This window comes from Eleginops maclovinus, chromosome 10 (genome assembly GCF_036324505.1).
Source record: "Eleginops maclovinus isolate JMC-PN-2008 ecotype Puerto Natales chromosome 10, JC_Emac_rtc_rv5, whole genome shotgun sequence".
Lineage (NCBI taxonomy): Eukaryota > Metazoa > Chordata > Actinopteri > Perciformes > Eleginopidae > Eleginops > Eleginops maclovinus.
Window position 1 is genome coordinate 1,190,136 of NC_086358.1, and position 27,193 is coordinate 1,217,328.

A 27,193-nucleotide genomic window follows, 5' to 3' on the forward strand; every position below is an offset into this window, starting at 1 on the left:
GTGAAGTCATGTGACCGTGCTGTAGTTCCTTTATAGCCCAACATTAGCCTCCTTTAGCTTAGCGGTGGTGACGTGAAGTCATGTGACCATGCTGTAGTTCCTTTATAGCCCAACATTAGCCTCCTTTAGCTTAGCGGTGGTGACGTGAAGTCATGTGACCGTGCTGTAGTTCCTTTATAGCCCAACATTAGCCTCCTTTAGCTTAGCGGTGGAGACGTGAAGTCATGTGACCGTGCTGTAGTTCCATTATAGCCCAACATTAGCCTCCTTTAGCTCAGCGGTGGTGACGTGAAGTCATGTGACCATGCTGTAGTTCCTTTATAGCCCAACATAATGGAAGGGAGGGAACCAGAGAGATGTTGCCTTCAGGGTCCAGTACTTCTGTGGACTTTGCTGCACCGCTGTTTTAGTGATACAGATTTTAAGAAGGGTTGAAGTATCTAATCGTTTTCAGAAATCCCATCAAAGATATATTCGTTGCTTCTCTAATGTGCTTTTCTCCTTTCCACTTCTCTTCAACAAAACGTTGACTTTCTGCCTCCAGAATCTTTAAGGTATAAAAACCCAGCTCTACATTTCAAAGTCTCCCTTTACAGACCGGTAAGTAGGCGTATTAAATAATGGATAATGACTGTTTTGGGTTTCAGAGGACGACTTCAATAGAAACTCCCCCACAGAAACTCGTCGCCCACCAGCAGCGAGAGAGGCATCGGGAAATTGGCCGCTATTGTGAAATGAAAATGAAATGTAGTAATAAATATTTTCTTGCTTTGGCAGAGCCTTGTCTAAACTTCCACGCCAATAAAATCACAACTGAATTGTGGGTAAAGAAAACACAACAACGACTAAATATAATGCTTTATATTCGTGCAATAAATCACAGTAATCCCGCCGTGATGAAAAGCAGAGGCAGACGTAATTGTTGTATGGATTCAAACGGTCTTTCTATTTGTCGAAAGCGAACTCCGAGCTTGAGATTAATTTTATGCTCCAGTGTGTGTGTGTGTGTGTGTGTGTAGCTTCTGTTTCAGGTGACAGAGAGAGAGGGATTTATGAGGACAATGAAATCAAACCGTGAAACAAGCAACAGAGAAATACGACTACAGCTGTGTGTGTGTGTGTGTGTGTGTGTGTGTGTGTGTGTGTGTGTGTGTGTGTGTGTGTGTGTGTGTCCTAATAACCATTAAAACTGTTTATGTGTTGTGTGTTTTACACCCTTTTTCTCGTCCACATTCCCTCCGTCTACCTGCAGAAAGCGATGTTAAACTCCTCCATCTTGCTTCTCTTTGTCTCCCTCCATCCTGTACACCTCTCCCTTTACACTCCCCCTCCCCTCCCCTCCCTCACACACACACACACACACCTGCAGGAGTCCTGTAGTGGATACTGTGGGTGGATGATTGCTCCTCCAGGCCGTAAAATATATCTTAGCGTATGAATGTGCTCTACAGGAGGGTTACATAATGACTATTGTGAGCGGCTTTGGTTTGTAATTCTGCACATAGCACCTACATCTTTCAGAGTGTAGAGTGAACATGCATGTGTGTGTGTGTGTGTACTGTGTGCATGTGTGTGTAGTGTGTGTGTGTGTGCATGTGTGTGATGATTTAATTGATCAAAGGAACCAGCAGGGACAAGCCAACAAGAACTAATTAAATCCTCAGCAGTGCTGCCATCACTTTGAGCCCCAATCACACCGCAGAGAAAGGCTTGAAGTGTCCCCCCCGTGTGTGTGTGTGTGTGTGTGTGTGTGTGTGTGTGTGTTTTGTGTCTGAGACAGAGAGCTGCATTTGAACTCCCTGAGTCGTAGCATCTCTGATCGCTTGTAGTCTGCAGGGGATTTGTATGCATATGTGGTGTGTGTATGTGTGCGCGCGTGCGTGTGCATATGCGTGTGCGTTTAGTGTATGTACAAGCTCTGAACTGTAGCTGGCATTGCTGAGGAAGTCAAGTAGCTCAGAAAACTGCAGAACAACATGTCGACAACCACAGAAACATCGTGTGTGTTTGAGCTGTGGATTAACACACACACACACACACACACACACACACACACACACACACACACACACACACACACACACACACACACACACACACACACACACACACACACACACACACACACACACACACACACACACACACACACACACACACACACACACACACACACACACACACACACACACACACACACACACACACACACACACACACACACACACACACACACACACACACACACACACACACACACACACACACACTAGGGGTGACAGGCAGAGCGGAGCAGTGTTGGAGGAACAGATGAAAGCCAGCGAGGAAATTGGAGGCAGTGTGAAACGATTTCCCTAAAAAGTGGGCATCAGTCACGGCGGTGTAAATGAGAGTGTGTTTACATCACAAACAGGAAGTGGAGTTATGTCACAGCGCTCAGAGGAGACGAGATCAAACATAGCGAGGCGGGTGTTTGATGGAGGATCTATATTTGGACTGAGAGGCTGAGGAGGGAGACGGTCACACAACAGAGGAGCGGGGAGTTCGAGACAGCTGCAACATCTGCACGAACAGACTGCTGTCGAGTCGCAGAGAGAGTGCTCCGTTTGCAGCATTTCTTACTAACGTTTGTTATCAGAGCTGCAGCAGCCCTGTTCACCCTCTGTCTGAAACCACAGATTGGTTAGCTGGCCGACTCTGTGGTGATTGGTCAACGGCTTAGAGATGTCCCGCCCCTTAGCCTATCAGGTACACTGAACAGAGTCTTTCTCACAGCTCTTCTTCCTCTTCAGAAACTCTTGATCTCTCCTCTTCTCGAGGCAGATTTTCTCCTCAGCAGCTCTTAGGGGCTGAGAGGCTTTGTGAATAACTCTCATCTTTTCCACATCTCGGGGAAATTCTTGGAAATATGTTTCATCACCTCTTTGTGGAAGAAAGCTTCTCGACTACAGGAACATGATCAAGGAGCTAAAGGGGATTCAGCCTTTTGTTCATTTTCAACCAACAATATTTGTCAAAATGTCGAAAACGGGATGAAAATTCACTGAAATGAAGCCCTAACTTACTATGTCAGCACAGATACAGGTAAACACAAGTCATTAAGAGGTGTCCCTGCAGACTGAGCCACTTACAGTGCTATAGGGCTGCACAATTACTCTATCTAAAGGCTTAATCTGTTAGAATATTAGTAAAGTATTGTGGAGCTGCAGAGATATCCCGACTGAAAGGACTATAGAATACGTGTAGCTCCAGATACTCTTACATAATAATATTTGAAGGGATTTTTCAGAGATAGATGAGAATAATGATGGAGAAATATCAATCTTTCACATATCAGAATTGCAATACCAGTCAAAATAATCCCACTTAGTAATTGCTCTCGGATCATGCAGCCTATACGGTGCATAATGCAGAGAACCTGCTTTAAGGAAACACAGCAGGAGCATCGTGCTGAGGTTTATCAGAACAACAGCTCAATAGAATACCATTACAAATAGGTTCATTACTTCAGCCCCTCTCTGTTTAATACATGTGTGGGAATCATTTTAAATAATACTAAAAGGCAGAGTGTTCATTAATGAATCACTGCAGTGTGTTTTGTAGCTGTTGCAAAATGAAATCTGTTTATATGTTCAGTAATTGTGTCATTAATAATCCACGTTAACACCCTTAAAATATTCAATTAAAATACAAAATTGTTTGTTAAACATAAACAAAGTGTGGTATCAGCATCCTTTAGTAAACTGCAACAGCTGACTATAATTAATAAATGCTTCATAAAAATTAAACGAGTCCTTATAACGAGGCTGCAGGCATGACTAATTTAGTGTTTATTAACGAGGGTTCGTGTACGAGTCACAGGGTCCTCATTCTGCTGAGAGGGAATCTCATTAATTAATAAATGTGGAGATAAAATCACTGCTTTAATCAGGGTTTATTTATTATTCTTGAACTGACCTACAGCACGAGGCGCTAACGTCACTTCCTGTCTAAATTAAGCCCCGCCCACTCTCCGGTGTAAATCCTGCATCAGAGTGAAGTGTAAAATAAAAGTGTCTTCACGTCTTAAAGCTGCTGAGTCATATATTGCACCTCCAACAACAAATAGATCCAGAGCTCCGGTTCCTTTACTTCCTCTCCAGAAAAAAGGAGAGTAAAGAAAGGATCAGAAATCTCAGTCTCAGTGTCAGCCTGCTGCCTGCCACTCGTCCCCCGCAGACCCACCGGACATCCATCCCCTCTTTATTCTCTGTAAGCTGTCTCTGCCGTCTGACCAGACATCTGACCCCATCTCCATATCTCTGGACTGGAGATTGTTTCCTGGCATCACTTTAACATTTCAGGGGAGAATCTGCATGAAAAACATAAAGAATTAAATACAAAAAGTAAGCGAGAGAATTTCTGTCTCTGTTGGTTTGTGAAACAAACGTTTACTTTCTGCCAATTTGGAATCAAAATGTAATTAGAGATTAAAAAGTAGAAACAAAACTGTGTGTGTGTGTGTGTGTGTGTGTGTGTGTGTGTGTGTGTGTGTGTGTGTGTGTGTGTGTGTGTGTGTGTGTCTGCTCATTCACTGCAGACAGACAGACTGATATGTGACATGACAGCTACTAATCGAAAAGTCTAGTGGTGTGATTTCCTCTCACTCTCTTTCCCTTTCATACACAAACAGAAATGATCGCACTCTGCTATTTAAATATTCCCACCATATGAACACACACACACACACACACACACACACACACCCTGCAGCACTCCCACCGTCACCTCAGATGTGATCTGAAATTGGAGAAACTTGTTTGCTATTGACAACAAAAACAGCTCTTCAGAGTGTCAAATATTGTGTTTGAACTACAGGAGAGGAAATGCTGAAAGGAGACTTTTCTGTACCGGCACCGATTCTGAAATGTGGAGAACGTACATACGGGAATTTTTAGGAAGTCAACAATTCCTGTTGTGCTGCAACCACAAGCTATTAGAGGGGTTCAGTGATGTCACAGCACGGTCACATGACTTCACGTCACCACCGCTAAGCTAAAGGAGGCTAATGTTGGGCTATAAAGGAACTACAGCACGGTCACATGACTTCACCTCACCACCGCTAAGCTAAAGGAGGCTAATGTTGGGCTATAAAGGAACTACAGCACGGTCACATGACTTCAGGTCACCACCGCTAAGCTAAAGGAGGCTAATGTTGGGCTATAAAGGAACTACAGCACGGTCACATGACTTCACGTCACCACCGCTAAGCTAAAGGTGGCTAATGTTGGGCTATAAAGGAACTACAGCACGGTCACATGACTTCAGGTCACCACCGCTAAGCTAAAGGTGGCTAATGTTGGGCTATAAAGGAACTACAGCACGGTCACATGACTTCACGTCACCACCGCTAAGCTAAAGGAGGCTAATGTTGGGCGTGATGACGTTTAGTCGTCTAATTTATTCCTGTCCATTGACTTCCAGACCGAGGGACAGGAAGTGCTAAAATGCTGAATCATGGGCAGGGTTTTAGGACTCATTCCTTCCATTTTGCACAACAACAACAACAAGAAGCAGAAATTGTTGTTGTTGTTGTTGTTGTGCAAACTGCTGTCGGTCCCTCTGGAGACGGGAACAGATTGAAGGCGTTCACGGAGTTTCGGCTGTGTTGATGAGTGGGGGGGACCGGAAACCCAGAGGGCAGTATATATAAAATGCTTCAGCACGCCCACTGTGTGTGACTGCAGTCCTGTGGAGCTGTAATCATTGCATGTGAACCTATAGAACAACATGCGTGATGAGCAGCTTCATATAGAAAGGATCTCACTCATCACACGGACGTTTAAAGCTCTCACTCTCTGAGTAAGTATCCTGTGTTTCTGTGGTATTGGAGAGAGGGTGAGATATAGAGGGGGGGGGGGGAGTGTGTGAGGTGATGAGAGATGACTCAGCTGTGAGTTAAACGCTGTGATATCTGTGTGTGTGTGTGTCTGGTTCTGCAGCTGTGTGGGCGAGCTGTTGACTTCTTCAGTGTGCAGAAGGTGTGTGTGATACACTGCTAACCTCTGCTATCCAAACCCATCATTACCACACACACACACACACACACACACACACACACACACACACACACACACACACACACACACACACACACACACACACACACACACACACACACACACACACACACACACACACACACACACACACACACACACACACACACACACACACACACACACACACACACACACACACACACACACACACACACACACACACACACACACACACACACACACACACACACACACACACACACACACACACACACACACACACACACACACACACACACACACACACACACACACACACACACACACACACACACACACACACACACACACACACACACACACCCCCTTTCCCAGTACGGATTGTTTCTGCTTTCCTATCATCGAATGAGTTGCATAGAAACATAGCGTGACCTTCATTTTCCCCCTTGGAAACCCTCCTAAAACTTCTGTAAATCAGTGAACTCAGTATTAAGTGAAGGAATATATACTTCTAGCTGTCTGAGGTTTGAAATGCTATTCTCTGAGTTATGTTATGCATCGCTGGTTGCAGGAAAACAGGCGTTGTCCCAGAGATAAAATGCATTCGTCCAATCTGAATTGAATCAGTTTATTTTCTGCAGAGCGTCGTGCTGCTTCCTGTGAGTGTCGTGGTGTTGTCGGGCTGGTTATTCCTGCCGTCTCTCGCCTCTGTTGTGCAGCGTGTTAAGTTATGCAGCGTCTCTTCAGTGTGAAAGCTGCTCTGAATAAATGTGTAGTTGCATTGTGTGCTGCAGCTCCTCCAGCAACAATAATTCATGAAAGTTGACTTGTACTGTTTCCTGAGAGGTTAATAAATGATTTGAGGGAGGCGGGCCGCGCCCTGCGAGCCTCGCCGGGTGACGACTCGTCTCGTTGATAATTGCACAGTTTAACCGGCGGGGCGTGTTGGGGATAATTGGAAACGCTCGCCTGAAACGGCGGCCGCTGAGCAGCGAGGTAATTCTTGCAAGTTATTCTGCGAGGCGTAATCAGTCTCATCTCGTTTTCTGAGGTGAGCGCTGCGGCTTGTTGTTCTCACCGAGGATCGTGTAAACACAGACGAGCGCGCCCCGGGCGAACACGGGGATGACACGGCGCTTTATCTCCTGTACCTCTCAGGGCTGCTGGGATTGTCAGGGCCTGGTTCTGCAGAGTCCTTAAAACCAGGAGTCACACTTCTTCATCCCGAGGATTTACAGAGGAAATCAGTTCATGCAAGACGTCTTCCTACAAGACAAGACTCATGTTCCTCGAGTTTCATCTAACGAACTAAAGGTTATAATCATGATGTGTCCTCTTAAGATTTGCCGTCTTCAACATGTTGTTTTGTAAGACAAAAACCCAAAGATATTCTCACGAAAACTGGAGGAACGATTGACCCCTTCCCACAATAGTTGTTGATCATTTTTCTGTCCAAACTATAAGTTGTCAAGTCATTCCTCTTCTTTGTAGAAGTCCTAGAGCTGTATCCCGAGGACTTACAGCGAGAGGTGGAATCAGTTCATGCAAGACGTCTTCCTACAAGACAAGCCTCTTCTTCATCGAGTTAGGGTTGTCAGCATCACTTGATACTTCTTAAAGACAAAAGGTGGCGTCTTTAAATGTTGTTTTGTCAGTCCAAAATCTAAAAGCATTCACTTTAACTGTGAAATAAAGCAGCAACTCTCCATATTTGACTTTTTCTGACTTTTTTGCATGATGATTAACCAATTACTCCAATAAACTGCATTCATTCTTCTGTCAATCAACCAATCTATAAGCGTGTCTCTTCCTAATCGAGAGTGTTTAGGGAGAGACATGCCTCAGTTTCCTGCAGCAACAACCAATCTACTGAGCTGATTAAAACTCCACTATAGTTTGCTTTTTAAATATTAGTCTCTCCTTTTCGTGCAAAAATAAGATGTATATGACGTTCAGATCTTCTACTTTAAATCAGCTGACTCGTCCTTCCTTTGAAACCAATCAGCTCTAGCTAAGATCACTCTCAATCAAATGTTGTTAGAACATCTGTCACCATGTTCCCTTCATTTCCCGTTTCATATATTAAAATAAGCCACAATGGAGAGTATTTAACTTTAAATGGTGATTCAAAACGTCCAGGTGCAACTGAATGGAAACCAGTCGGTCGGTTGATGGTGGGCGGTGAGGGTCTTTACCATAGGCCTCATTATCCTCTAACAGCCTCACCTTCTACCTGTCAGCGCCGCCTGCAGACGTCCCTCCGCCGGCTGGGTGACGGCCGGGTTTTAAATCAGGTAACTGTGGTTCTGACCCGGGGCCGTTAACACTCTGAGCCGCCGCCGGCTATCATAGTAATAAACCTAATCGTCCCTGCTGTGGAAATTTGGCAAAATCAAACCCTTTTAATTATATCAAGTGTTCAGTCACAGAGTGTCTGTCTGTCTGTCTGTCTGTCTGTCTGTCTGTCTGTCTGTCTGCTAAGAGCCAGGACGGATCAATGAACTCAAAAGGCCTCCAAGAGAAATTAAAAAGAGCAGAATTATTTTTGTTTAAGAAGGTCCCTGACAAAGTGAAATGCCTAAAGGGGTTTAAATATGTTGGATTTAACGTTAATGTTTGAATGTTTATGTGCTCTGTGGTTTTTATTCATACATTTTAATTAATTAATGAATTTTATTTATTTATTTATTCATCAAATTAAATTGTTCAAGAGATAATGTGTCATGTGTAGTCCTTGGATAGATTTAGCAAAATCACTAATGAAATCATGATGCAATAGTTTGTCACGATGAAGGACTAAAAACAATTCAAAGAAATCAAAGAAACTCCCAATGGCGGCAAAATGCAGTGTAGACCGGCCAATGAGCTTCAACCAATGAGCTTCAACAAATGAGCTTCAACCAATGAGCTTCAACCAATGAGCTTCAACCAATGAGCTTCAACCAATGAGCTTCAACCAATGAGCTTCAACCAATGAGCTTCAGGTCTTTGCTATGATAGATTCTGAAATGGACTTTAGCTTTTGCTCATTTCTACACCAGCGCTGTTCTGAGAATGAACGGACGCTGGAAGCAGCTGCACAATAACGGCAATGCGCTCAAAAGAAGAAGCTTCTTCTGGATGCAACGCCGTGAGCTTTGGTCCCTTTTGGAATCGACTGTAAAAGACGTGGACACAGGTATCCCCAGTGCATCTCCAAGAACTTTCCACCAAAATGTAAATCAACAGAATGTTGCTTTACATCATGTTTCTGATTCACAGTACGAATACTACACACAGCATTTCCTACAAGCTAAATATGATATATATTTGTACGTCCTGCTGCGTTCCTGCTAACGTCCACATTTTGCATTACATAAACTCGGCTCTCATAGGAGACGGTATTTAAATGCAGTCTGAAATGCAAAATAAGAGAAAAGAGGACAATCAAAGCAAAGGAAAAGGAGACAGAATTAGGACAGCTGTCAGGAATAACAGATGGAGTGAAACCGGAATGGACGAGGGTCTCTGCTCCCGTCATTATTCAGTAATGGAGCGGGATCATAATAAGACAATTAGCCTCATTAGCCTGAATTGAAAAACCAATTAAATAATTAGTGAGCGGAGTCCATCAGATTTGATCCAACAGGAAGTGGAGGCTGATGATGAGGAGGGAAACACACGGATACGTCTTTATGGAAAACACAGCGATACCAGTTAACGGGATTAGCTCTCCGTCTCTCAGCCCCCGTGTGGGGAATGTAATCCGGACGCTTTGACAGATGCTTTCAGAGAGATTTTCCTTCAGAGGGTTAGTGAGGAAGAGGAGCTGCTGGTATCTGAATGAAAAACAGCCTCTGTGAGGATAAAGCCGTCTTTGTTCGGAGAAGAGAAGCCAGAGAGAGATGTGTGTGTGGGATGCTTTAGTCTTTGGACTGGAATAAATGTCCCATTCACTCTCAGTTTAGACGAGGTGTGCCGACTCCAGGATTGGACATTTCCCCCAATGCTTCATCATGCGTCTGCAAGTCTACAGGCAAGACAAGCTAAGGGTAGGGTTAAGCTAAGCTAGCATGGTGTGAGCTGTATTATCTTTGGGAATGATACAGTATGTGCTCCAAACCTGTGGCGTATTTATTGAGGATGCTTTCGAGTTACTTTGGGCTGCTGGTTTGAGTCTTTGGACTGGAAGGACTCAAACCTTAACTGCTCAATCCGTAAACGGCAAAAGATAAGAGTCCATAAACTAAGCTAGGCTAAAGTAAACTAGCATTACGACACAAAGCTTTATTGGATGTGGTGTTGAGCTCTGTAGTCTTTGGACTGAAACAAATGTTACACATTCTCATTTTAGAAGAGCTGTTCTCATGCAGTGTGCCTCAGACTCAACCTATAAGGCTGGATTGTTTATCCTCGAGTATACATGTCTATACGATGAGCTAAGCTAAACTAGGCTAATTCCATTGTGAGCAGCAATGACAGTGAAGCATATAGAAGAAGGAGGAACCCTTACTGGTCCCACAGAGGGGAAATGTACATCCTGTGTGCGACTCCTCCCAGTGTTAGGACAGGTGAGGGATCCGCCACTCACGGCTACCGGCTAACGCTAAGTAGCTCTCCTCCTCCTCGTTGTTACATATGGAGACATCACCAGGAAATATTCTCGAGCTGAAGCCAGAGCTTAATGTGTTAGATATTAAAGAGCGGATCAGAGGACTGTCTGTCATCCTCAGAGAAAAAGGATGGGTCAGCTGAGGGGGGGAAACACACTGTACAAACTCAAAGACAGGGTGTGAATCCCACTGTCATTACCCATAATCCACTACAGCCAGCGCTGTCAGCGTGTCTCCGAGGACCATGGGAGCTCTGAGAAAGGTCACACACCCCGGAATAGACGCTTTATATGATCAGTTAATTAATGAAGTTTAATCAAATGTGTTCAAGGTGATTTTTCTGCGGGAGGTTGTGCAGCGGACAGGTTCACACACACACACACACACACACACACCTCAGATTAACAACTTTCTGAGAGGACAGAAATCAGTCATCATCGGTGAACAGGAGAGATCAGAGACTGTGTGTGTGTGTGTGTGTGTGTGTGTGTGTGTGTGTGTGTGTGTTTGTGTATGTGTGACCCAACTACATGACCTTTTCAAAGAGCAGCACTGATGTCTGTGTCTTTATTGGATGAAGGTAAACTGAGTTACACATCTCAGTTTACACAAATTCTGATTCTGATTGGGCCATTTGGACAATCAGCAGTCGGTTATTTCTCGATAAGGACGTACGAACCAAAGGACGCCCCGAAAACAAAACTTAAAATACATCAATTCAACGAACATTTAAGTAGGAAGTGTTTGAGTTTTGAAGCCAATTTGTGTCTTAAAAGTGGGCGCCTGCTCTCTGAAGTCATGCAATTAACAATCAGATCCTGTTAGAGACGTGCAAGGAACATTTCTCCATGATAGCACCTAAGCGTACTGTCTCCATATTGTATAAATTACACAAGTTGCCACAAGATTTAGTTTAAATCACCATTTCTGCAGTTTTTCTTGACTTCTAAACAGAAACCTAGAGCAAGCCAATGGTGTGCTTGGAGAAACAATGTATAAATATTGCACCACAGATGGTAAGTTATGATCAAATCTAAACAAAAAATAAGGCTCAAAATGCTTCTAGGTGTACAATAGTCAGGAGTAGGTGAAAGGGGATCATACAGGTGACGCTTTTGAGTAGACTTTAATGAAACCTGTCGCCTCTCACACCCAAACACAGCTTCATCTGCAGCTCCGGCTGACGGGATTCAAATATTAGTCCGCTCTCATCCCGACGACGAGACCCACGACATTTAATCTGCTTAACCCCCCTAAACAAAGAGAGAACGCAGCCCGAGGCGCCTCCCTCAAAGAGGAGCGTCCTCTCACACTGCTCCTCGCTGCTCCTCCTGCAGGATCTGCTCAGGTTACTAAATATTGACGGAGCGATCAAAGAGCAGTAACACTGATCTCAGTTACTGCCCACCGAGGAGGAAACTCCGCAAGAGCACATAAAACACCACGGAGGCGCTCGACTGCGATAACTTGGGGCAGGTAGCGTCAATAAATACAACAAAATGAGAATCAAAAGAGCTCAGCATTTCCATACCGTGCATTTTCCAAAGAACGATATTCAAATAAAGACGTTCTTTCTGACTGTTGGAAACCTTAAGCGTTGACTCAAACAGATCCTAAACTCCTGCTGATATTTCTAAATAATAACCCTGTTTTTCCTCTCTGTTGTGCAGAGGTTAACAATTTCCTCAAAACCAACGATATATTGTCAGTGAGCTCAGAGTTTCCATAAGATGCATTTTACCTAAAAACAATGTTCAAAACTGCTGCCACATTCCAAAGTAAAACTCACGTTGCTTTTCCGCCTAAAAGTGGAAAGGCTTGCTCAACACGATGTCGATATTTTCCCCATGAAATGTTAAAAAAAACATTATCAGAAGCTTGAAATTATTATAAAACACCTTCATCCTCATCACCTTCATCCTCATCATCTTCATCCCAACAGACGTCAACATGATTTAATTCTCATCACTGCAAACAGCCAATCACAGCCGACGGTGATCTTCAACTTTTATCATCATCATCTTCAGTATCAGCCACACAGACAGCACCTTCATCCTCATCGTCTGCAAACAACCTGCACGTTCATCACAATGACCGGCAGCAGGACACAGGAACACCAACTCTTTGTCTGTGGATCAAATTTAACAGCTAAGAGTCCTTCGAGCGTCTTTTTGATGAAACGATTCAAAGCATCCCGTCCCGGTTTTTGTACATACCGGATAAAAGGGGAGATTTATTTAGTAGTTAGGTTTCACCTGCAGGAAGTTTACAAGAACGATGAAAGTGCGACGAAACCCCCCAGATATTTGGGCGGAGACAAAAGCAAATCGACCTCCAGCTCCCCGATCAAGGCCATCTAGTCGATCACAGTTCAACAGATCACACGTCTCCAAAACGAGCACAGACAGAATACTAGTAGCAGGCCATCAATGCACCTCCCGTCCTCTGAGACAGGAAGTGAGTGAAGCCATCAGACACTGCACAAAGACCCACAAACAGCATTCAGCAGGTCCAGACCCGGGTCATGAGCCCGGAGGGAATGAGACCAGCAGAACATTCAGAACACCACAAAGCGCAATAACCTGCAGAACCAGAGCCGTCCTTACCTTCCTGCACCGCCTGGAACGGGTTGTTGGGCTCGATGAGTTTGATGGAGTGAGTGATCTTCTCGCTCTGCAGGACGTCGTCACTCAGACTGAGGTCTGACACCGCGAGCTGGAAGACCTCATCGTCCCGCACCGCGCTCTCCTCGAAGATCGCCCCTGCACCGGAGGAAACGGGGAGAGGAAACGGTGAGAGGAGACGGGGAGAGGAGACGGGGAGAGGAAACGGGGAGTGGAGACGGGGAGAGGAAACGGGGAGAGGAAACGGGGAGAGGAGACGGGGAGAGGAGACGGTGAGAGGAGACGGGGAGTGGAAACAGGGAGAGGAAACGGGGAGTGGAAACGGGGAGAGAAAACGGGGAGAGGAAACGGGGAGAGAAAACGGGGAGAGAAAACGGGGAGAGGAGACGAGGTTAGAAGGATTTTTGGATGCCATTTATTTCAATGCATTTTCGTCCCAAATCTCACATGATTCAGTCGGAAATTTGAAAAGGAATCGCCTTTAATTGGGACGCATTTCTTTTTGGGATTCTACGGTTAATTCCTCCAAGCTGAGAGCAGTAATTGGTACATTGATAACAGCTGATACACAAAGCCTTTGTCATGTGAAGAATCCCTTTCTCCATGAGGCTTCAGGAAAAAAACATTCGAGGAGACCTGGAAAAATGGAAGCGATATATTCTCCAGAAGTTATGAGACTCCCAATAAAGACGGAATCCTAAACATATCCAGAAGCCCTTAAAGTCAAACGGTCCTTGTTTCTCAACCTCAATTTCCAGAAGCGCACATCTCAATATGGTGCAGAACGACCTCCTCTTCAACAAACCGAAACACAGAAGTAGAAATCCTATTCCAGGCCCAATCGTCAAAGTGAATATTGTGCTCACTTATTAAATCTTCTTAGAAGCTCGACTGAAATCCAACAGTAAGATGAGGGTCCTACTCAGAAATACAATGCTGCATTGATTCGAATCCAAAAGGTCAATGAGCTATTGAAAGGAAATGGGTTTTAATACAAACAGCTTCATTTAAAACAACAAAAATAGAAGAGGTGGGATTCAAGAGGTCACATACAGTTAATAAACTGCTGATTATTGCTTTAAAAAGCCCTAAAATCCAGTAAAAAGGAGGCGTGTCCTAATTTTTCAGTTTAGCAATACAATTTAAGTCAGTGGGTAACATGACACTAAGAATAATTCATACAATAGATGAGAAGAAACAATAAAATCCTATACCAAGACATGTGTCATAACTGTCCAATGTAGTAATAATATTGATTAGGATTTTTAAAAAGGTCAAAGCTATTGATTCAATTACCGTGAGGGTCGCTGTCCACCATCCAACCTGAAACCAGCTTCACTGCGGTCAATAAGTGGCTGAACTCCTCCCCTACCGTAAATAAACACCTTTACACTTACCTTAGGCAGTTTAAGTAAAGCACAGGAGGTTTAAGGGTATTGTAGTTTTTTAAACAGCTATCAATTAACTGCAGTGCGTTTTTGACGGCAAATAAAACCCCTGAAACGGATATCTGTAAACGTTACCGTGTTGCTGTGTGAATGCACCTCTCACCGTGGTGTATCTACAGGTGTGCAGCTCCGCTCCTCGTTAGCCATGCAGCAGGTAGATTACCGACAGGTGAACACAGGTGCTGTCCTGCGGGGAAGAAGCTAAACGAGGACTGTTTCCTCCGTTTAAAGAAGCTGCACTCTTTATGAATCCCCGCAGAATCAGAGCTGATTCACTCAGCAGCACTACTGCTTTTTTTTCTTCATCCGGGTCTTTATTGATCAGGTGATCCGTCACACACGTGCTCTTTCAATGGGACTTTAATAAAAACACATAAGAGTATTTAAAGTACATTAAAGCAATCCCTAAATAAGTGCAATACAAATATTCAAACTGGTGTTTAATGGGAGGTGGTGGAAGATAAAAATACCTTTTAAAATGAGATGTTTTTTTACTCCTGATACTTTGAGTACATGCTCTTGGTTATACTTACTAGCCTTTACTGAAGTAGCATCCTGATTGCAGTTGCTACTTCTACTTTAAAAAAATGTTCCTGTTCAAAGGAGCTGAATATTCCAAGTGGTAGTTCAGATGTTTTGACGTGTGGATGCAGGGTGCGATTTGTAGGGGGGGATGGTGAGGATTTCCCCCCCTCTGGTTTTCCTATCCCTACCTCTGCTAAATTATTTTTATCTCCGGTGGGGACAAGGATTTCCCCCCCTTGATAGCGATGAATGCAACTTAACTGCTAGCCTACTTAAACTCTTGAAATCTAACGATCTTCAGTGTCTTTACATCAGAGTAGGCTATTCAGCAGCCTTCTGGCAGACGGTGCATATTTCTGAACGTCATCGAACACAAAAACATTGTAACATTTTTGTGCGGGAACTTCGCAGGAAAAACAGCGCTGAACCAAACATGAAACGCGTTCAGAGCAGCATATCATCTTACTTTACAGGACCCATTTGCAGAATTGTGGATATAAGAGGGCCGAAATGCTGCAGACAATGCCCCGATAGGAAAAACGAAAAAGCCACCACAAATTTGTCACCAGAGCCGACTGTTTACTTTGTCTAGTTTTCCAGACCTGTCCCTGAGTGTTGACAGCACGTTGTGCTATTTAGTGAATTATTTTGAGTGTTTGATTTAAGTTAATTGGAGGGTCTTTTCATGGAGAGCATTGATGCTGTTCTATGGTGCTTTCTGCCTGTTAGTGCGTACGCATGTTTTTGTGACGTTGAATAGAAATCCATGTATGGGTTATTAAAAGTTTTGCCATGTTGTGATGGGGACTAATCCACGGACCCGAAAAAAGGGCCTGTCTACTTTTTGCGTTTTTTTCTCCCTAGTTATGCAAGTTAAAAGTCCAATGTTCTTGTCTATGAATAAATAAAAAAAACATCCCCCCCTCTGTTTTTTTGTCAAATCGCACCCTGTGTGGATGTATGAGGTACTTATACACGGTGTATTTTTGAAAGAGAAAGACAGGAATACCGGTAGGAAATACATGCAATGTGCTGGTGTATTTTAAACATATCTTTTTATTCAACACACACACAATAAGTCACACAATAACGCAAAATAATAACCAGTAGAGGCGGGCGTTTATCCATGGAGTCTGCTGATTTACTTTTACTGCTTTTTTATTTAGCCTTGTGTCTTTTTGTACTCCAAACTACTGCAGGTGATACTGCAGAGCCTCTCAAGTACACCTTTACTGTATGCGGTTAAAGGAGGGGGTTTCACTTCTATTACATCTCAAACATTTCACAAATAGAAACTAAACCAAACCCTACGAGGAGTAAATGAGACAACATGTGATGTGGATGAGAAGGCCCTCTAAAAATGGAGGTGACATTTATTTTATTGAAGTATATTTCTTATTTAATGAAGCAATTTTAAACGTCCATTTGTTCCTTAGCTTCAAGGAGCGTTACTTGACATTTTAGCATATAAATTGCATTTATTAAAACATTTCCTCTCCCTGTACGAACACGCTTCAGGTCCTTAAGGCCCGTTTATTGAATATCCGCCCGAGCTGAATAAATGCCACAGAAACAGAGACGGTGTTTGAGTTGGAGAGTGAGATGTGTGATTTGGAGTCGGGGGCCTTTGGAAGCGTGTTTGCAAACATTGCTTCATACAGGGCGGACACTTCACACCAGCGGGAAGCCAACGTAATTTATCTCACACTGATGCAGGGTGTATTGTTGCTGGGGAATTCATCAGCCTCCTCTCTCTGGCATGTGGAACATTGTGGAAGCTTTGGAGTAATGTATGTATCATGGACACATGTTTTAACATGGCCTTGAACTTATGATCATTAATAGATTATTATTATTGTTGTTGTTGTTGTTGTTGTTGTTGTTGTTGTTGTGTCATCTTTATTTTGTATTAATAATATCCTTTTTGTTTATTATTATTAATAAACAAAATTATTTTGATACTGTATTTTCTAATATTATTATTATTATTGTTTTTATTATTTTTATTTTGTTATTTTTATTATCCTTGAACTTCTCAGGTATCAGTGTTGCCAGAGCATCAAAATACAAAAGTACACAAAACCTTTTATCCAGATTTCAATCAGAAACAATACCTTCACCAGAAGGACCGTATTCAGACACTCCCAACCTTTCCTCTCAGCACCACAGACAGACCTCTCAGCACCACAGACAGAGACCTCTCAGCACCACAGACAGAGACCTCTCAGCACCACAGGGACCTCTCAGCACCACAGACAGAGACCTCTCAGCACCACAGACACAGACCTCTCAGCAGCATAGACAGAGACCTCTCAGCAGCACAGACAGAGACCTCTCAGCAGCACAGACAGAGACCTCTCAGCACCACAGACAGACCTCTCAGCACCACAGACAGACCTCTCAGCACCACAGACAGAGACCTCTCAGCACCACAGACAGAGACCTCTCAGCACCACAGACAGAGACCTCTCAGCACCACAGACAGAGACCTCTCAGCACCACAGACAGAGACCTCTCAGCACCACAGACAGAGACCTCTCAGCACCACAGACAGACCTCTCAGCACCACAGGGACCTCTCAGCACCACAGACACAGGCCTCTCAGCACCACAGACAGAGACCTCTCAGCACCACAGACAGAGACCTCTCAGCACCACAGACAGGGACCTCTCAGCACCACAGACAGAGACCTCTCAGCACCAAAGGGACCTCTCAGCACCACAGACAGACCTCTCAGCACCACAGACAGAGACCTCTCAGCACCACAGACAGAGACCTCTCAGCACCACAGACAGACCTCTCAGCACCACAGGGACCTCTCAGCACCACGGACAGACACCTCTCAGCACCACAGACAGAGACCTCTCGGCACCACAGACGGCTACATGGTAGAAGGACCGTTGCTCTTCATCAGGTACATAACTCTGAACTTGAGTGTTTTTAGGATGTGATGTCACTAATGAGTCCGAATGTAACTCTGGGTATTGTGATGAATGAGCCTTCGCGTTCCCTCTGATTATTCTGATCTGCAGCCAGAAAAGATTAAAAGTGACATGGAAAATGTGGAGCTTTGATGAAGCAGAGCACACAATACAACAAGATGTGGTCCAAAAGAAGCTGTTAGCATAATTAAAGCTGGGGGGTAGGTGGGGTTAAACTCTGCAGGAACAACGCAGAATGTGGAATAAAAAACCTGACTATAGTCTGCAGGAAGTAGAGTGCGGAAAAGAATCCACCTGAAGATGCAACCCTTTATTAACAAGCTTCTGCTTCTGTCTCGCTGCCAATAATCACAGACTAAATGCAAATATAAAAGGCATCTGCTGAAGTGCCTTCACTTTGGCACAAGCAACCAACAATTACATGCAATCTTCATTTTACTCTGGGAATAATGTGACGGATATTAAGATCCACAGATCGTCTGCAGCTGCTGAACATTAGCAAGCAACTTTAAAGTGCCGAACAAAGCGAATCACACTCTGTAACATAGTCCCGAGCATGTGCAGGCTGCAGGGTGCTGACGTGCATATGTTTGGCAATTTGCACAATCTCCTACATGGGGGATATTTGAAGTTGTTTTGGGGTTTATTAAGGATGCAACATCTGTCCGATCCAGCGTCTTCTTTCTGTTTTCTAATGCACATGCGCCAACCGTGCATGCCGCCTCTTGCAGTTGCTCCAGCTAGATGTGTCTCTTACTTGTTTCATTAGTAACTTCTCAATCTGTGCCCTCTTACAGCTTTCCTGTTGAGAGATTTGATATGTTTATTTCGCCGCTGAGTTGTTGTTGCTTTTTTCATTCACGCAATGCCAGCCTTGTTTACACCAAGGAGAAGCTAATGGTGCTAACGCGGGCTAGCATGGTGTTAGGAGCAATGGCTCTCTTACTGATATCTGGAGAAGGTCACCGAGGATGCTGGGTAAACCAAAGAGACGAAGGAGGAGAGCTGGCTCCAGAGTTATGGATAAGAGGAGATATAGGACATGGCTCCCCACTCTCACCCTGGGCAATCTGAGATCACGAGCTAATGGATGAGCTAATGGACGAGCTAACGGGCGATAGCTCGGAGTCAGATGGAATATCGGAGGGTAGTTTAATATGCTTCATGGAAACATGGCTGCACCAGGATATATCTGGCAGCTGCCTTTCCATCGGGGGCTTCAGGACTGTTTGGGCCGACAAGGATTGCACCGAGAGCTTCACCTTGAGCCTTCAGAGGGTATTTTTCAAATAAAAGAGGGACTCTTGAATCCTGAAAGTGTTCAGCGTGATTCAGCATCTTCAATCACCACAAACATCCCTCCAAAATGTTCCAAATCATCCTAGTCCTTATGAACTATTGTCTGTGTAGGTGATACTTAATGCTACTTAACACAACGTTGATCAACATGTGTCAGCATCCGGTAGTTTCTAAAAGCTGGAGACCCTTTGCTAAACTTCTCTAGGGTTCAGAGCTGCAGACTGAAGGATGAATGCAGCTGTGTGTCAGGATCTGCTGTCTTACACCCCATAATTAAGCCACGCTCGTCATTAAAGAGCTCCGTCTGGAGAACAGCCAGGAAAGTCTTGGCTTTAGTTTGCAACTTTAAGAATTCATTAATATAATCCTGCCAAAGGAAACCAGGGTCACGCACGCGACTGCGGTTCACTTCAGGTCGTTTGGAGAAGAAGACAGAAACTATATAAAAGCAGGGGGGAAGGAAGGAAGGAAGGAAGGAAGGAAGGAAGGAAGGAAGGAAGGAAGGAAGGAAGGAAGGAAGGAAGGAAGGAAGGAAGGAAGGAAGGAAAAGACAGCAGGAAGTGAGGAGGCAGAGCCCACACAAAGCCACATGGCAGCTTCAGGTGTGTGTGTGTGTGTGTGTGTGTGTGTGTGTGTGTGTGTGTGTGTGTGTGTGTGTATGTGTGTGTGTGTGTGTGTGTGTGTGTGTGTGTCCACATTAGTTTATCTTGTTTAGCGGGGGGCAGCTGTTCTCCGCTCAGCAGATTGGATTGCTGCAGCTGCCTGGCTCGAGGGACGGGTATTCTCTCCATCTCTGCCTGCTTATGAGGCGTCAGGTAGGCGTCAGAGCTGGGAGCAGGGGCAGACCTGGGATTAGGGGCAGATCTGGGAGCAGGGGCAGGGGTAGGAGCAGGGGCAGAGCTGAGAGCAGGGGCAGGGGCAGAGGTGAGAGAAGGGGCAGAGCTGGGAGCAGGGGCAGGGGTTGGAGCAGGGGCAGAGCTGGGAGCAGGGGCAGACCTGGGAGCAGGGGCAGAGCTGAGAGCAGGGGCAGGGGCAGAGGTGAGAGAAGGGGCAGAGCTGGGAGCAGGGGCAGACCTGGGAGCAGGGGCAGGGGTGGGAGCAGGGGCCGAGCTGAGAGCAGGGGCAGAGCTGGGAGCAGGGGCAGGGGCAGACCTGGGAGCAGGGGCAGGGGTGGGAGCAGGGGCAGAGCTGAGAGCAGGGGCAGAGCTGGGAGCCGGGGCAGGGGCAGGGGTGGGAGCAGGGGCAGAGCTGAGAGCAGGGGCAGGGGTGGGAGCAGGGGCAGAGGTGGGAGCTGGGGGCAGGGGCAGAGCTGAGAGCAGGGGCAGGGGTGGGAGCAGGGGCAGAGGTGGGAGCAGGGGGCAGGGGCAGGGGTGGGAGCAGGGACAGAGCTGGGAGCAGGGGCAGAGCTGAGAGCAGGGGCAGAGCTGAGAGCAGGGGCAGGGGTGGGAGCAGGGGCAGAGGTGGGAGCAGGGAGTAGGGGGCAGGGGTAGAGGTGGGAGCAGGGAGCAGGGGGCAGGGGCAGGGGTGGGAGCAGGGGGCAGGGGTGGGAGCAGGGAGTAGGGGGCAGGGGTAGAGGTGGGAGCAGGGAGCAGGGGGGCAGGGGGCAGGGGCAGAGGTGCAGAGCTGGGTGCTCACACCTTGCCATGACTCAGCATGTTCCTCCCTTCCTGTCTGCTGCTCTGGAGGTCAATGGTCTCTGAGTGAGTTTTGGTTGTCCTGCAGATACCTGCACAACATCCCATATTAACTGTAGCTTTGATAAAGCAGAGGTCAGGGCTCTCGTACACCAAACTGAAACATGCGTTTGAACTACAAATGCCATGTTTAGGACAAACTACAAAGATGGAGGCCTTTTCATAGATTTTAATTGTTGGTTTAAATATCGATTTTATTCTGTTCATGTTTTTAATTTCATATTTCTGTGTTCATAAAAATATCTTCAATATCATTTAAATTTACTTTAGCTTTCTTTGTTTACTTCAATGTTTCAGGAAAGTACATGTTTAAATAAATTGGAACGAAAACCAAACACAAGCAACAGCAAAGATATCCCCAAAAGATCACGCAAATACCTTTAAAAATATCCTTATTTCTCGTTCTCTTACATCGAGCAGAGGTTGCAGGTTCTTCACTCGAAACTGAGAGAAACTACATTTCTTTACATTGAGAAGGACGTGCTGGAGCAGAAAACAGCATAAAACTACAAAGATGGAGACTCACTGTTTATCCTGCAGGGGGGGGGGGGGCTTCTTCTCCTCTGCACAGAGACGAGCGACCCTCCGTCACACCTCGCTGACAGCTCCATATCTGATATTCAACTAAAGGCCATAATCGATTGGAGACCTGCTCCTGTTTGCTGACCTTCAATTAGACCAACTGGCCGCTGGATTTCTTCACCAGCTCACCCTGCAGCAGCTGTTTCCACTGCATGCTCAGGCAGAGAGCAGGGGGGGGGGCTAATTAGAGGAACCAGCTGTTCTCGGCTGCAGACGTTAAACCTCCAGAGAACCAAAGGCAGTCAAATAGTTCAAAACAGGTCTTTAAAGAAACACTTTTGCTGAACCTGAGAGAGGACATCCTGAGGTTAGTCCTCTGGACATCTGCAATCCAGTATTCATATTTGTATTTATAATAAGGTTGACACAAGTGAATATTTTGTTCTATTTTATTCACTTTTTTATATTTGTATTTTATTCTAAAATGCAGCAAAAGTTTTTTTGTAGTTTAATTTATTTTATTTTATTATTTATATAAATATTTTTATGCACTTTTTTACTTTGACTTTGACTTTATTTACTTCAATATTTTTCATTAATTGTTCAGATTCTTCTTTTTATACACATTTTTGAATTCTTGCAATTATCCAAAATCTAATTGAAAATCCCATTGGCTTTTTGTGGATATGCTGCCTTCAGGGTCCAACACAGGAATACGACATCCCTGCACCGCTGTTTATGAACGGACCCATGACATGTTTCATGGAGGCTAAGCGGAAATGATTGCAGAAACACTTTGACTGTTTGACCTCCAGAACTCTGCAGCCCTGATGCACGAGCGCAGTTAATGGGTCAGAGGTCAAAGGTTTCTAGCTCCACGTTTTCTTCACTATCAGCTGTTTTACAGATCAACCCCCCCACCCCCCAACCCACCGATGGACTGCTGGAAACATGGCAGAGATGTCAGCGGAGATCAGGCCGGCCGGCGGGACAGATGCTCGGCAGGGTTTCAGGGTCGGGAACACTGTCACATCCAATCGGAGCGCCCCATCTCCAGCAAGTCCGTCAGACTGTCAGAGGAACAACAGCAGCCGGAAAACCAGCAGGGGGGAGGGGGGGTTCAGGCTTCGCACTCTGAACCCTGTATGAACTGTACCGTCATGCAGCTTTAGTATTTAGAGCCGGTAAGCAACTTTTGAATATTAAATCTGCTGCTGAAGTCAAAACTACTCCCTCACACACTCAGAGGATGCGTTGCTCAGGGAAACTAACACTACGTTTGACGGGTCAAGTTTCTTGCCGAAGGACACTTAAAAGAGTTGATCACCTAGTCTTTGGATCAGTGCCTGTTGCTTGTAAAAACCTGGAGTTGATACTGTCACTAATCTGCGTTGAATCTCTTAAAAGAAAAGACAGCTTCAAAGGGAGAAACGAGTCCTTAGTTAGACTGATCACAAGTCATCCAGTGCATGCTGATCTGGGGATGTCAAAGGACTGGTTTTAGCATCAACTACTCCTGTGATGTGTTCTATAGGTTTCGATGCATGTAAATGGTCTGAAAAGGCTAAAATCCCTCCAGAGGAGGTTTCTGTAGGAGTATTGGCAACAATCCTGCAGATTTAAGTCGATCTTAAAGGGGTGAATCAACTCGTTCCCAGCCTCAAGACGTCTCAGAACTCTTCCAGGTTCACTCTCAGAGAATGTAGTGTATTAGCACTGGAAGCCTGACAGAATACTGCAGAATTTAACACATCCTCTCCTGCTTCCCAGATTTAAGACTCCTCAAGAGCTTCCAAGATAAATGTGTTTCACAAAGCGATGCTCAGATTTCAGTCTCATGTGAAACACTGGAGTCTTGAAGCCTAAAAATCCCTTTAAATAAAACAGGCTAAGCATGCAAAATGACTCAGTTAGTCATTGTGATTGTCAGGAAAGAAAAGCCCATCAGATTCACTCTCAGAACATGTGAAGTATTAGCACTGGACGCCCATGTGGTGCCTCTCCAGATTAGACATAGTCCTGCAGATGTGATGGTCCATTTATACAGCTTTGTGACCCTTTAAAGCGTCAGCATACAGCCATTCACACACATTCACACACATTCACACACATTCACACACATTCACACACATTCACACACATTCACACACATTCACACACATTCACACATATTCACACACATTCACACACATTCACACACATTCACACACATTCACACACATTCACACACATTCACACACATTCACACATATTCACACACATTCACACACATTCACACACATTCACACACATTCACACACATTCACACACATTCACACACATTCACACACACAGTGGCGTCGTTAGGCCGGTTTTAGGGGGGCTGAAGCACTCCTAAAATATTCTTTATCCCCCCACTTTAAGGTGTTGTTTTATTAAAAACATATAAATATATATATATATTTATATTTATATATATATATATATATATATATAAATATATATATATATATATATATAAATATATATATATATATATATATATATATATATACCTATGCAGAAGCACAGGTACAATGTTCTGGAATGGCCATCCCAGTCCCCAGACCTTAACATCATTGAAAATGTATGGATTTATTTGAAGAAGGCTGTCCATGCACGGAGGCCAAGAAACCTGACTGAACTGGAGACGTTTTGTGTGGAAGAATGGGCCAAAATACCACCTGCCAGGCTTAAGGGACTTGTCTGTGGCTACAGGAGGCGTCTACAGGCCGTTATTGCAGCAAAAGGAGGCAATACTAAATATTAATGGAATTATTTCTTAGGGGTGCCCAAATTTATGCACATGCCTATTTTTGTTTGAATGCACATAAACATGTTTCTGTTTGACCAATAAAAGTTATTTCACTACTGAGATGTTTCTGTTACCATAAGGTATAACATATGTTAAAATGAAGTTGCTGCTTCAAAAGCTCAGCAAGTGACAAACTGATGCAGTGGTTTTCCTAAGGGGTGCCCAAACTTTTGCATACCACTGTATATATAGAAAATGCCCACGAACCCGCTAACAGTGCCTGTAAGCAGCTGCTCATGTGAAAGGTCCTTTAGTGCACTGCGTGGGCTGCACTCCTGGCTGCGTCAAACAATTGGTCAAAAAAGACTTCCCAGTCTTGTCAATTGAAAAAGCCGAGCTTCAGCACCTGAGTCACAACAGAGTGATAGAGCGATTTGCCCCCCTTAAAAACAGAGGCATCCTTTGATGCTTCCACCCACACAGGAACTTGTGATTGTAGCCATTTCTTTTCTTGTTAATGTAAATTGTTGTTGTGCTGTACTAAAAACACAGACTGATAATAAATACTAATAAGCTCGCGCTACGTTCGCTCACATCCTGTGCATCTCCTTGGGGCTAAGCCCCCCCCGGTCCTTAAAACCTAGTGACGCCTCTGCATACTCAGGCTGGCATAGTAACACTGAACTAGGTTTAAAAGTTGGATAAAATGATGCTAAGATTTGCAGATGATCACAAATACTTTGAGCTCTTTAGGCCTGAAATCTCTTCAAATAAAGAACTGCAAACATGTCATGGCGCCACTATGACTATGACACGAGATATCAAGTGCATTTTGAACCAATAAAGTCAAAGTAGAGGGTTCATCCACGGCAACATGGCCAATTAGCATCAAGAACCCATGTGACGCTAACATAAAGTTCATGCAAGGAACAGGACAGAACCACCGGGGAAGAAAGTCACACAGATGTGGTTTTCTCTGAGCTTGCTCTTCTTGTGAAATATTGGATATTCTTTACCTGCAGCTCTCTGTAAACGCATATAGTTAAACAATTAGCTTCTCAGAATCTTACATGTGGCGTCGCAGGTACATTTTGTGTAATTGTGGAGCCAAAAATGTTGTCGATTGCTTGTTTTTTTCAACCAAAAACTCCATCATAAGCAGCTAGAGCTTCATAAATATCCAATGAGAAGAAGAATGTTTTCATATCTGCGCCACACACATCTGGACCTGAAATCCTGACCTGCAGAGACATTTTTGCAGGGATGATGTCCTTGAAAAAATGCCCAAAATATGTGTCCGGATTGATGCTCAAGCAGAGGAAAACTCATTTGGTTCTTTAAGCATCTGAGTTCCCACTCATCTCCCTGACCTCTAAAGCACATCAATCTGGAAGTTTGAGCAGATTTTTGATTCGCATTCTTTCTCCATGGTTTCAAATCCACGTCTTGTCTCAGCATTTGGCATGCGCCCCCCCCCCATGTGTTGTGTTTGCCGCCCCGTGTTCTCGATGATCCAGTATCACTGTTCTCTCTCTTGTTTCCATGTGAGAACTAAACACAGATTTTCTCCGGAGGGACAGTAAAGAACCGTCCATCTGTGCCTCCATCCATGCCTCCAGCAATGTACTCTGAAAGTGGCCAAAAGATGCGTGCTAAATAATGTCTGTTTCTCTGCGTGCAGCAGGTTTTTGTTCCCAGTTTAAATCGTCAGTGGAGACAATAGTGGGATTAAACAGCCAGTATAAAGGAAAGAGTCTCCCTCTTTGCAATATTAGCTACTGTAAGGAATCTTAGGCACGTTGGGCCTCGTGCAGCAGAGACCCGACACATGCTCTCCATCGTATCCATCGTCTGTTCTCTTTCTCAGAACGATGATTTGGTGCCTTGTCCATGCAGGGATTCAACAAATGTCCTCTTGTTTTTGATCTTATGCATGATTTGTTCCTGTTTTGTTAGTACCCACTGATTTCTGGGAAATGAAATCTCGCAGCATGAAGCCCGTTTCCAGACATTTTTTCTATAGAGAAGCAACATTTTGCATCACATCGCTGTCCGTTCTGCAAAGACAAGTATTGTCATTAGATGAATAGCTTCCTGTCACCCCCCCCCCCCCCCCCCCCTTGGCGACACCATGCAGGCCACCGCAGTGCTGCCACTAGTCTGAGCTGCAGCACCAAAGTCCCTTCTTTCTGCACCTCTAATATTATTCTCACTTCCTCTTTTGTGCTTAATGCATGCCTTTCATCCAAGATGAATCCTTGCTGCATCCAATCATCTCACAGCAAAGTGGAATTAGTGCACATTGGGGAGTTTATATGAAGTCAGGGGTGTCCCCCCCATCAACTCACTAAAAGAACAAGTGACTCTACATGAATCACAATGATGGTAAAAGGGAATCGGAGCTCAAACAGTCAGCGTTTGTCCCCCTTTGTCATCGCCTCCCCTGGCAGAGGTGATTAACATTTCACTCACGTCCAATTCAAAGTTCAGGCTTATAGATGAGGAGGAGGAAGGGAGGGAGGGAGGGAGGGAGGGAGGATGAAGCAAAACCCTCCAAACACTCATGTCAGACCGGTGTCTCCTAACAGCTTTCTGCATGTGAATGTGAAGCGGACTGAGCTCTGCCTGCTTAGGATGCAGGGAAGGAAGGGATGGAGGGATGGAGCAACACTTTGCGGACACTTCATTCTGCCTGAATGCAACAGCCTCCTCTCTACACACCGCAGGCACGGA

General features: G+C 44.8%; 1 protein-coding gene across 2 annotated transcripts in view; it reads right to left on the minus strand.

Moving 5' to 3' along the window:
- Positions 1-4,053: 4,053 nt before the first annotated feature.
- Positions 4,054-27,193, minus strand: part of LOC134871422 (glutamate receptor ionotropic, delta-1-like) — a 23,707-nt gene continuing 567 nt past the window's right edge. The window contains exons 2-3 of one of the 2 annotated variants that reach the window (XM_063894206.1): positions 13,240-13,395; positions 4,054-4,351 (exon numbers count right to left, since the gene is read on the minus strand). In XM_063894206.1, coding sequence (XP_063750276.1) covers positions 4,332-4,351; positions 13,240-13,395 — 176 coding nt within the window. In that variant the 3' untranslated portion in view covers positions 4,054-4,331. Of the gene's footprint in view, positions 4,352-13,239; positions 13,396-14,808; positions 14,951-27,193 lie in introns of those variants that run through there. The other variant, XR_010166688.1, reaches the window with a different exon arrangement.